Source organism: Schistocerca americana, chromosome X (genome assembly GCF_021461395.2).
Source record: "Schistocerca americana isolate TAMUIC-IGC-003095 chromosome X, iqSchAmer2.1, whole genome shotgun sequence".
NCBI lineage: Eukaryota > Metazoa > Arthropoda > Insecta > Orthoptera > Acrididae > Schistocerca > Schistocerca americana.
The window spans coordinates 123,812,349-123,825,835 of NC_060130.1; the positions used below are offsets into that span (position 1 = coordinate 123,812,349).

At 35.9% G+C, this 13,487-nt stretch overlaps 1 protein-coding gene across 1 annotated transcript in view; it reads right to left on the bottom strand.

Moving 5' to 3' along the window:
• Positions 1-1,512: 1,512 nt before the first annotated feature.
• The window catches only part of LOC124556452 (kinesin-like protein KIF3A), a 122,591-nt gene continuing 110,616 nt past the window's right edge, over positions 1,513-13,487 (bottom strand). Inside the window, exons 12-13 of the mRNA XM_047130403.1 lie at positions 11,754-11,879; positions 1,513-3,887 (exon numbers count right to left, since the gene is read on the bottom strand). Of these exons, the coding sequence (XP_046986359.1) occupies positions 3,708-3,887; positions 11,754-11,879 (306 nt within the window). The 3' untranslated portion in view covers positions 1,513-3,707. The remainder of the gene's footprint in view (positions 3,888-11,753; positions 11,880-13,487) is intronic.

The window sequence follows — 13,487 nt, forward strand, 5'->3', positions numbered from 1 at the left end:
ATACAAAATGCTAATATTAGACAACTAGTTCCAGAAAATTTACTGCCATGTATAAATTAACTAACAAAACAATTTGATCCATATTACAAAATAGTAAACATTAAAACAATATATGTAGATTAAGAGTGACTAGTAAAGTCATATCACATACACCACCACTCCATGTAGTATGAAGCAGTGTTCTGAGTCAATAGTGTAACTTGAAATTAAAGCTACTTTAACATGCTTCTTACTCAGCACCATCTACACAATAACAACAGTAAGCCACACTAATGTAAGTATATTTGCATTTTCAATAAATTAACAAAGATCTATTTTTTACATGTTCTGGCGGTTTCTCATGTATTAAGTCCGTATATTAACAAAAAAATAAAAATTTAACATAAAACCTCAAAGCACTGACTAGCATAATATTGATTATTCACAAATTACTGTTTACAATCTACGTATTTTATAAAGCTTTGGTGGGTAATAGTACATATCAAATGTACATTTAATTTCGCTGTGCTGCTTATGTTGGATTACTTGATAAACATTTTCAAAACATTCATTTTGACAAATATTTAAACTAATGTCACAGGCCACACATTTTTGTTACAATTAAATTTTAATACATGTGAAAAAAAAGGCAAATAGAAAGTCTCACGAATACACTCATCTAATGTTACTGATACCCATTTTCAGGGAGATCTAATGCAATGTTCCATTGATGACAGGAAATGATATGAAAGAAGCCACAAATGGATACTTTAAATTACAAAGGCATTCTAGTACATCAGAGAATCTGTAACACTTTATATTGGCAAACAAGCTTAGTGCAGTTCATGAAAAACAGCGTAAGTAATATATTTAGTCAAGAATGATACCACAAAGATTATAATAATTACATACATGTAGATCATTTCAGAACTTCTGATTCATGAAAAACAAACAGTATTTAGAAAGAAAATATATTCTCCAACAAGTAATAAAGAACAAATGAGAATTCAACTTATTAACTTATTTACCTTTTATGGATTCAGAAAAATACATTTGACAATTTATATAAACATGACAAAAAATTGTATGCAATAAATGAAACACTGGTAAAATAAAGACTGAAAGGTAATAAAGGAGTCTAACACACCCTATTCTTTTTAATACTTAAATTAATGGCATTATCCCAAATTGGAAGTATTTAAAGAAGACATTTTAAACATTGTTAGTTTTTGTAAATGATGATTTTCAGACAATGCCTGGATCATAGTAATGTCATAGTGTATAATAAGATTTTGGTACAAAGTATTTGGGATGGCATGTGAGCCTTGATAGAAATCACCTACCCACACAAGAAAAAACGAAGATCACACCAGGTATGAAAGTAAAATATTTTAAAATTAAGAGCTTTAGGAAAATAAAATGTGCAGAAAAGGGATTTCTGAAAAGAATTGTTCTGCTAATAATCAAGAATAATTTATTAACTATATTTTGCTTTGGTTATCACACTGTTCTGAAACTATTTTTGTGTAAGAAATTCTTAAAGCTGAAAATCATGTGCAATATTAATTTAAATTTATCTGTATTTGGGACTTTATTTTCAGTATTCAAGGATCTTAGACCTCTTTCATTTAGTGTGATATTTATCAACATAAAACACACTGACTGCACAACTGTGAAAGAACAAATCCTGCCAATTAAGGATTAAATACCACAAAACCTGGTATCAACACATATATGAAACATTCCTAAAAGTAGTATTAGCTTATAAGCCAGGTGGTAGAAGGGAAATATAAAAAAAGTAAAGGTGAACAGATAATTTCTAAACACAGAATAAGGTTAAACCCTAATCCATTAAAATCAACAAAATAAGAAGAAATGTGGTCTAGTATACTTCAGAAGGGTTATAAGTCTGATAAATGTGCCATTACTTTTCTCCATATTCTTACTGATGAGTACCACCAGTATGCTGTGTCCATGGTCTAATACGCTGTTACTATTTCAACTATGCCTGCTTGAAATTCTTCAACAAATAGCAACTCAATATCACAATTCAATCAGTTTTTGAGTCAGGCCATGCCACAAATTCATTAGATATATTTATTACAGTTTGTAGTTAAAGAAAGGCACACAAGCATTACACTTTTATGTGAAAAACGTAAATCCCAAAAATATTACTAGTTTTTCTTAATTTATTAAATATTACAAATCAATGGAATGGGAAAAGTGAAAATCTACACATGAAGAGCAGAGAGATTATTCTTTCCTAACAGGTTCCTCTTACTCAAAAAATGCATTATAAAATTATTTCTTGGCTCAAATAATAACAACAGCTGCTTAAGACACCTTCATTTCAAAGGGCAGGACTTTATGTTGGTGTAAGTTACTGTGGCAGTTCAAGAGGAGACTTGGAGTTATTCAAGTAATATGAAAATATATTCCTCAGTGTATAAACATTGTATAAAAAATAACTGCTTGTGTATGGTTGGTCAGTCAAGCGCTGACACAGTATAATAACATTCCTGCGATGGGAGGGTCGAATATGGTGGATTCCTTTTCATCAGCTTGTTTCAAGGTGCTCTAGTCAACACATAACCTATTTATTTTCAAACATTATTGCTGTTCATACAGGATGTATCTTAGAAATACTCATAAAAGGCACAGGGATCATTTTTGTTGTGAGTCACAATAATATTGAAAGAACATTTCTTTACAAAAAGTGTATAAATAAGGAAACACCCAAACTCAACAGCAGCAAGTAATTAGAAAAGAATTGTCTATTACTAACATGGGACGCTACTAAAGTACAGACCAATGAATGTGAATGTCCTGGATTTCTCATGCTAAAGGATAATAAAAAGAATGAGGATGCTTATGTGTTAACACTGAATCCAAAGTGGTTCTCTTATACGAAGCTCAACTACAAAATATGAAAATAATGTCATTGTTCAATAAAAAAGACTACTGCAGCATGCAAATCAGTCTAAGTAAGGTGTTCACACACCAGATTTATCATGATAAAGAAGTATGGAGCAGATGATTTTAGACAAATGCCAGAGATCACTAACCTACACACTTCAGTACATCAGCAGCCACATAAACAATTCTCAGTCTTGGCGTTTTTAATTTAGATTTTTTTAAGTGTCTCATGTAATACTATCTAATTTCATACACATCTATTGCTTTATAAAGCTATTTCAACTTTTTATGTTGATGATTCAAGCATATCATTTCTCTGATTGGAAACATGATTCTAGGGAGGTGTAAGGTTACATCCTGCACCGTCCTCTGAATTCACCAAAGAAAATTCGCATAAACAGAACAGACTGATCTGTATTGGCACTGACACACACTAATAAAATCTGTCAAATTTAAAAAGTTTCCACATTTTATAAAAGCAATGCAAAAAGCTGTAGATATGGTAGTATTCTCACTATTCATATTCACAAATATAGTCAGCAACTTAGAATACTTGAAAACACAGAGCATAAACATTCTTATATTTTTATATTGCTCAGACAGACAAGTATTTCATGATCTGCAGAGTGAACAATGCATAGCTTCAGTCTCAAAATCATGAAAACATCTTCTGTTAATGCCCTACAGCATACAATAACAGCATACAATAAACAACAAATAATACTGAATAAATCAAAAGCATCAGCTATGCTGAAGCTTCAAGTACAATGAATAATAACAAATAATATCAATGGAGGAACTCATTATGAACATCAGAGCTGTGCAGGGCAATCCTGTTGCCTGTAAGATGTGGGCACTGCAGATGATGACTTTTGCTTCCTTTGTAACAAACTTTGTGCTTGTGCATGGCGTGCTGACTTTCCACGTCCGGAAGCTGCCGCAAGTTCTGATGAGTACGACAAGTATACATGTGACAGATCAGGCTGTTGATACTGAAATAAATGCAGACACAATGGCTAGGTTTTAAATCTATGATTTCACTTAACTTTTTATGTGTCCAGAAAGAACTTTTAGAAATCTAATTTTTTACATTAATGACTGGTACAACAAACAACACACTTTTAACATAAAATTCTGAGTGTTGGACAACCACATAAAAAGTAGAGATGACAACTTATTATCTGTAATTGAGCTACTCATGGTTGTACAGGGAAAAATGGAAGAAGAAAGAAAGGAACTAATTGAGATTGGTGAACAAGGAAGGATGGTGGGAAATATACTAAGATTGTGTAGTGTAATAAAACCAAAATTGAGAGGAATCAAATGGGAAACAGAAACAAGGTGAAGGTGCGTTAACATGGGGCTGGAGAAGGCACTGATGGCAGAGGGCATGAGTCACATTGCAATGGTGCCAGTTGAGTCTGTCAGTAGTTCAGGTTTCACTAGGCATGGACTGAACCTCAATAGGTATGGGAAGGGGAGGTTGGCACAGCTTATAGGTGACAGTGTAGAGGGTGGCGGTGGGATCACTCGTGGAAAAATTCCTGTTGTAGTTGGTGTTAGATCTGCACCTTTTTTAGATTGAAGTCAGATGATAGGTATACTGCTTAAAGAAAGTCCCTCTAACTAAGGAATTACCTTCAGAGGTTGTCACATTTCCAAGTAGAGAATGAATTAGCATATTTGATCAAAATATAAGAGGTATTAGAGATAAAGTTAGTGAACTGCTTACAGATGTTAACTCTGAAATTACTGGTATATCAGAGCAGCACTTAAATAATCTGACAATTCAGAGGCTTTCTTTACCGGGATACAGATTAGCTGGCTGTTTTTCAAGGAGTTCCTTGCGGAGTGGGGAAGTGGCCATGTACGTAAAAAACAGTACTCCATTTCAGTCCATCGATGTATCATGGCACTGCACTGAACAGATATTTGAATGTTGTGCAGTGGAAGTTGAATTTAGTGAAACTAAACTTCAAATTTTTGTTTTTTATAGGACCCCTAACTCTGACTTCGGAGCTTTTGTGCTCAAGTTAGAGAGGGTTCTTGATTAACTTTATAGGAAGTACCAGAAATTAGTTATATGTGGTGACTTCGATATTAATTTTGTATACAATTGTGCAAGAAAAAGGATGTTGGTAGATCTCCTAAACTCATATGATCTGATGCAGACTGCGTTTTTTTCCAGTTAGGGTGCAGAGAAACAGCAGCACAGCCACAGACAATATTTTTATTCATTCTTCATTACTAGATGAGCATTCTGTTAGTAAAAGGGTGAATAGCTTTTCAGACCATGATGCATAAAATTTAACACTAAAAGGCTTTCGTACCCAAACAAATGTAACATATAATTACAAACTATGTAGGAAAGTTAATCCAATGACAAGGTTTTTTAAACCTCGCAAGGAAGAAGAGTGGCAGGATGTTTATAGTGCCGATAACATAGATGACAAATATAACGCTTTCCTTCACACTTTTCTCATGCTCTTTGAGAGTTGCTTTCCATTAAAATGTTCTAAATGGGGTACTAACAGTAAAAGACAGCCTGGGTGGCTTATTAGTGGGATAAGGATATCATGTAGAACAAAGTGGGAACTATATCAAAATGTTAGAAGCAGTCACAATCAAGCTACAGTAGCCAATTACAAACAGTATTGTAAGGTGCTTATAAATGTTATTAGAAAGGCAAAGGGTATGTGATACACAAATAGAGTAGCTAATTCACAGGATAAAATTAAATCCCGATTGTCAACTGTGAAGGAAGTGTCTGGTCAGCAGCACACGGTCGACGATATGTCAATTCGTAGTAAAAATATTTCTGTTACTGATTAATCAGATACATGTACAGTATTTAACAATCATTTTCTGAGCATTGCTGGTAAATTAAATAAATTTAGTTTTTACTTGGCAAATGCCTTCTGAGATAGATGTCTGAAATACTCCTTTGTGATACAGGCAAGGGGGAGATTGAGTCAATAATTAAATCACTGAAGACTAAGGACTCCCATGGATGTGATGGGGTGTCTAGCAGAATATTAAAGTGCTGTGCTGCACATGTTAGCCCTGTACTTAACCATATTTGTAATTTTTCCTTTGGAATGGTCAGTTTCCTGAACAATTAAAGTACTCAGTAGTAAAGCTGCTTTATAAAACGGAAGAAAGGGATAATGTAGACAATTTTAGACCTACTTCTATGTCGTCAGTGTTTGCTAAAGTTATTGAAAAGGCTGTGTATGTAAGGATAATTGATCATTTTATATCGCACAATTTGTTATCAAATGTACAGTTCGGATTTAGAAGTCGTTTAACAACTGAAAATGTTATATTCTCTTTTCTCTGTGAGGTACTAGATGGGTTAAACAAAAGGTTTCAAATGCTAGGCATATTTTTTGAATTAACTAAGGCGTTTGATTGTGTTGATCACAATAGTTGGACCACTATGGAATATGGGGAGTAGCTCACAATTGTTTCACCTCTTACTTTAACGACAGACAGTAAAAGGCCATTATTCACAGTGCTGAGAATGTCTGTGATGTGGGGTCTGAGTAGGGTACAGTCAAATGGGGGGGGGGGGGGGGGGGGTGCCCCAGGGATCAGTGTTGGGGCCACTCCTGTTCCTTATTTATATAAATGATAGTATTATGGTTAACGATAGTATGTGTAATGATAGTATTATGGGTAACTCTAAAATGTTTCTGTTTGCTGATGACAATAGCTTGGTAGTAAAGGATGCTGTGTGCAACATTGGCTCAGTTTCAAATAGTGCAGTTCATGACATCAGTCCATGACTTGTAGAAAATAAGCTAACACTAAATCACAGTAAGACTCAATTTTTACAATTTCTAACACACAATTAAACAAAACCCGACATTTTAATTTCACAGAATGAGCATATGATTAGTGAAACTGAACAGTTCAAATTTCTAGCTGTTCAGATAGATAGTAAATTGTCGTGGAAAGCCCACATTCAGGATCTTGTTCAAAGACTTAATGCCGCCATTTTTACTATTCAAACGGTATCTGAAGTAAGTGATTATTCAACACAAAAATTAGTCTACTTTGCTTATTTTCATTCTCTTACGTTGTATGGTATTATATTTGGGTTAACTCTTCCCATTCTAAAAGCATATTTTTGGCTCAGAAATGGGCACTTCAGGCAATAAGTGCTGTAAGTTCGCGAACTTCTCGTCGACCCCTGTTCACTAGTCTGGGTATTCTGTTGTGGAGTTCCATGAAATTTAAGCTGATTCTTAGGTAATAATGTTGACTGCATCTACTTAAACTTATAGCTTGACTTTTTTGGGCTCATAAACATTTTACTTTTATCTGTTATTACTTTTATGTTGTGATTTCATGTACTGACCTGTCCCATGAACTTGGAGATTTGCTACTCAATTTGGTCCTGCGGAACTTCATGTGTAGATAAATAAATTAAAAATAGACAAAAAATTGACATTTAGAGCAAGGCATTGCTGTACTGTACGACACGCTGGATAAGAAGTTCTCACCTACGCAGGTATAAGAAGAGTACTGTGATGCTGTTGTAGCTTGTTCCATTTGCAATCTCCTCTCCCTTCCGTATTTCTTACTAGTTTAGATATCTTTCACTCTTCGTCTCTGCCTTTTTTTTTTTTTTTTTTTTTTTTTTTTTTTTAAATTCTGTCATCCTTATGCCTTTTCCATCCTTGTTCATATTTCTTTAAAAATTTTATTACTAGTTCACTTTTCACTGTTTTAACCACATCTTTTTCACTTTCAGTGACTACATATACAACTTGCCTGTTCCTGGTCCTGTTCCTGCTGTACACAATCTTTTCCCATCTTCTAGTCCCCTCCCGTCATAAATTACAACTGAAGCTCATCAAACTACATCTGTATTCTTTCTGATATGCTGCACGCAATAGGAATCAGGTTCCAAAAGCTTAAGAAAGCAGTTATTATTACTTTTATACAAATATTCTCAGTTCAGAATTTAATCTTAAATTTAAGTGGTAGTCTATCCACTCAATCACTATTAAGAAATAATCAAAATGTATCCAAATAGAAGATGTACAGACATCCACAGTATAAACATTGACTTATCAACCATCAGAATTTTTAAAATTCAGGATTTGTGTGAGCTGCATTGCCACCTCAGAATTTATATTTTACAGGGTTGTACAAATTTTGTCCTAAGGATTGAAGAGTAACAATGGATAAAAATCCTTTTATTCAAAATCAAATCTGCAAGTGTTAGTGTAGTGGTTTCATTGTTACTGTCAACCTTCCTAACAGTGCTGGTAGGCTTAACACAAGATGTCTTTTAGGACATTTGCAGTAAATACATGAGCATTTTCAATACGTTATTCTTAAAGCATTCTTTTACATCAAATTAGGTAAACTGGAGAGAGGGAGCGGAGGTATGCTTGTGCAGCATTCTGTAAATTTTCTTGGCTAGAAAAATCCCTGGCTTTGAGTTCTGATTGATATTGTGTGGCCATCACAAAGATATGGTAAATTTAAGGATGAACATGCACCAAATGCACATGCAATAATAGAATTCCCTCCAAATAAAGAGGAAGCAAGGCTTCAATGTTATTCTAGATTTACTTCTTTAGGTCTCCTGTAGTTGTGAAGATTTTCTCACATTTGTTGGGTAAAAATTTGTGCATGTTCATACTTCCCTCTACAATGCTATGCACAGCTTATTTCAGCCTGCCGTGTCAGTTCAAAAATTTAGTATAGTCACATGGGAAGAAAACCTGAATGCTGATAGTTAAGCTGGTCACTGATGCTCCATGTCCTTACCTCTTTCAATATCACATTGTGTTTATTGGATTGTCTTGATATTTCAAGAACGTAAATTTACGATTTCCTTAGTCTTGAGTAGGAGTAAAAACTAGACTGTTTTTATTGACACAAAGATTTTCCATAACAGCTTTTAGACAACCAACCATTAACACCCTGTATGCACAAACTATGCTTTCTTCTATTATGTAGATTCTTTGTATATGTCTTACATGGTATCATCCCAAACCAACTATGCAGAAGACTTGCACCCAATCTCTCTTCGCTATCAGTTTTGTCTTTCCGTTAACACATGAATGTTAGCGACCATGATAGTTATTCTGTGTTATCACTATTGTATGCACCTACAATTCTACACACATGGTATAAATGTAATCAGGATCCCATGGTTGACATGTGCAAGCACAAGACACATTCCCTAATTCAAGAACCTATTAATGACAGTGATATAGGTCTACAATTATGTGCATGTCTACCATCCGGTCTTGAAAAGGGGAATTATCTGTGCAAATTTCCAAATACTTGGTACCCTCCACTCCTCCAGTGATCTACAATAAACTTCTGCTACAAGAGGGAGCAAGTTCTATCATACAATCTGTGCAGAACCTTGCAGACATCTCATATATCCAGAGGCCTTTTCACTGTTAATTGAGAGTATAATAGAAAATCAATTCAAATCACTAATTTCAATATTTCCCATTTTGGCATTCATGCAACAACTGAAAGGTGGAACTATGCTAAGATCTTCTGCATTGAAACTTGTCCTCCTCTCCCTTATCTTCAATTTCGACGCCAGTATGTTGAATAAGTGACTGACCTTACTTACTGACTGTAGGTAGGACCAAAACTTCTTAGACTTTTTGTTCAGATCAGTTGACGAAATTTTAGTTTTGAATTCACTACATGCTTCTCGCACTTCTCTACTAGTACTCATTTTGGCTCCATTCAGCTTTCGTTTGTCAATTAGGTTTTTACTTTGATTGAATCTGCAATAAAGCTCTCTGCTTTTGTAGCAACTTTTTAACACAACTAGGGAATCACAGTCAGTCTTTCTCATCTTTCAAAACCTTGCAAGGCATGTATAGGTGTAAGGTGTATTATACACTGCTGCTTAATTCTCACCCGCCTGTGATCCACATATTCGTCTCCAGAGCCAAGGAAGAGGAACAAGATGTGGGTTCAGTAGAAACAGATGGAGAGGGGAATGTAACCCCTGCACGAACATGTATATTCAAGCCCAGGGCCCAGCATCCAGGAAGATGACAGTGTCCTTGTTGTATCAATAGCTACAATGCCACAACGTAGGTGCTCTCTGCTAGGTTGGCACTACGACACCGACACCGACGACAGCGCCCTCTAGCCGGTGCTGTGCAGCTCTACGAGCGCCACTCTCGATTCTACCCATCTGATTCCAAGTAGACGACCTAGCAACATCGTTTCTATTTCATAGTGGGCGGGCCACTACAGATTTTGCCTGTGTAACTTCTGTGAGCTTGATACATCCGGCTTCGCACCTACGTGCTCCTCAGTGTAAAGTTATGTATTCATCTTCTTGCTAAAGTAAAGGTGATTTAAATTCACACTGCAGTACTGAGTGTTCTGCCTCACCGGCTCCTCCTAGCTTCCTACCTTCGGCCTACCCTTCAGTTTTCAGGAGCACACCCACGCGCCGCTTTCCAGATGGGATAAAAATTCCTCACTCTTGCTACAGATTTGTGCTTGGTCAAATATTTGCAGCAATTCAAAGACCATGGGAATGTTGTTCTCTGCAGGTGATACAGATTGACAGTTGGTCTCACTGAGTGTTCTCGTGCAGCTGTCATCATCCATCTCCAGTAATAGGGGTCATTTGTGTATTGTGAAGATTTGTGACCAAAATGCGAACACCACATGGGAGAAGGGGCGAGGGGGAGGGAGGGGGAGGGGGGGGGGGAGAGGCTTTACGCTGCAGCAGTATACCATTACTTTTACCTTTTCAGACAATATAAGGCAACATAATGCAAAATAAAGCACCAGTGTACATTTTTATCTTTTGGCTCCCATTGGATATGGTGGAAAAAATGGACACACTGTAGTTCCAGGTTTCGTATGTCTGCAATGTGAGGCTGCAATAGAAAATTGCATTCTAGACCATTTTTAGGCTCTCATGATGAGTAATGGTTACGAGACTGTCACAGAGCTTCTCACAGAAAAGCAGTGTCAGTGAGTGAGTAGAGGTCAACATTTTTATCAGCATAGAGTCATTTTAAATTTTGCTACTTCATGTTACTGCCCTAAATCTGTCCTCAATATGCCACAAAAAAATTTTGTGGTAAGAAAGGACTCATAATCTATTTGGATATGAATTATTTACCTAGTGCAGTATTTCTGACTGTTTCTTTTAAATCTACTTGCTTCTCAGGGTGTGGCCATGGAAGTGAAAATCTTGGGATGTTTTATTCAAAATGAATAATGAAAACGGAAGTCTGTTAAAAGCAAACTAAGTAACCATAAATGGGGTCCTATAGAAAAGCCAGCTCATAAACAAGGTAACCACCCCACTGACCAGATTTCATAAAAAGAAATGACAAAATCAGGTTGTTGCACTGCAATGGCTCAGTCACAAAAAAAGTACTATGAGCAGGCTGCAACATGGGGTCAAATGACCAACTGTGCTGCAATAGGTGGCATAAATTCACACTATTAAAATTATGATACACAAAATACATAAAAGGAAAAAAAATAGCTCTGGTGTCTTTTAGACAGTGCTGAAGGTGATATCACTACTGAGCCATAAACAATCAAAAGTGCAAGCCTCTACACATGTACTAACTCATTAAACACAGGCTATGGAATGTCAGTTCTGATTAGTGTTCTGAAACTGATCCCTATATCTTTACCTTCCATGTCAGCCAGGAAAAAGGATACAATACAGGTCACAGAATTATCACTCAGTTACTCAGGGTAATAGAGAAATACAGAGAGAAAAATCTAAAAATAAAAGTACAAAGAGCTTCTTGTTTGAGAGTGTTGGGGCGCTGATAAATCACACTGAACTACAAATTAATACTACTCATATTGACTTCACATACCTCAGAACCTTGTGCTGCTGTGTTTGCTGGCAACTGTTTCCTCATGTTATTGCCTGTGTATGCAACACACTTTAACTGCCACTCACCAATGTCTTCATTCCAATGAACGTATTGATCTATCATTTCCTGAAATTGCATTAACACTCAAGTATTTAAACACCACAGAAGCTATTACGACAACAATAAATAAGTCGTGAGATTACAACTGATACACATCAAAATGGACGACACAACAGTGTTATCCATATTTTAAACAAACAGGCAAAAATAATCCTCTTAACATATGAAAATACATCATGCATACCAAAGTGTGTCACATACTTTAAAAACATTACTGAGTCATATGGCTGCAAAGAAATGTAGAACATTTTGCAGGAGGTGTGTCTGTACCATGAGCTGGTGGATAGATGCCATTGTAGGGGGAAGTGATATCACCCGCCAGCTGTTACAGCGGAGATGCAGATTCAAAAAGTGGAAATGCAATTCAGTAATATTTTCACATTTGGGGCACAACACATAAACATTAGGAAAGGATCCCAGCATACAGTCTGGTGTAATTAAATTTGATTTGAAAGCTGATTATGGGCCACTCAAATATGAGCTGAACTCAGAAATTAATCCAATTGGTCAGGAAACGATACACCGAAGCAGGATGTTTCTTAGAGCAGAAGTACGGATAAAAATAGGCAACTGGAAAAAACGACCATGACGATGGAGGGTGTAGCTAATCACTGTGACAGTAAAACAGAAAATTTTCCATATATTTCGGCGGGTAAGACGACCTTCAGATAAGACGAAGTATAAATTTCCGTCAAAGAGACATAATTTTACCGTATGCCCATCCTATAAGATGATCCCCAAACTGTCAATGACCCATAAAGTTATTTTAGAACAGTGATCATCTGGATAATAATATACGCACTGATTCAGGTAATGATCTTGAGTATTTATAACAGTGTCGTGCATTATTGTGGCCAAGATAGATACGAAGCCCACACCTACTACAGTAGTACAAGTTTATATGCCAACTGGCTCTGCAGATGACGAAGAAATTGAAGAAATGTATGATGAAATAAAAGAAATTATTCAGATTATGAAGGGAGACAAAAATCTAATAGTCATGGGTGACTGGAATTCGAGTGTAGGAAAAGGGAGAGAGGGAAACATAGTAGGTGAATATGGATTGGGGCTAAGAAATGAAAGAGGAAGCCGCCTGGTAGAATTTTGCACAGATCACAACATAATCATAACTAACACATGGTTTAAGAATCATGAAAGAAGGTTGTATACATGGAAGAAGCCTGGAGATACTAAAAGGTATCAGATAGATTATACAATGGTAAGACAGAGATTTAGGAACCAGGTTTTAAATTGTAAGACATTTCCAGGGGCAGATGTGGACTCTGACCACAATCTATTGGTTTTGACCTGTAGATTAAAACTGAAGAAACTGCAAAAACGTGGGAATTTAAGGAGATGAGACCTGGATAAACTGAAAGAACCAGAGGTTGTACAGAGTTTTAGGGAGAGCATAAGGGAACAATTGACAGGAATGGGGGAAAGAAATACAGTAGAAGAAGAATGGGTAGCTTTGAGGGATGCAATAGTGAAGGCAGCAGAGGATCACATAGGTAAAAAGATGAGGGCTAATAGAAATCCTTAGGTAACAGAAGAAATATTGAATTTAATTGATGAAAGGAGAAAATATAAAAATGCAGTAAATGAAGCGGGCAA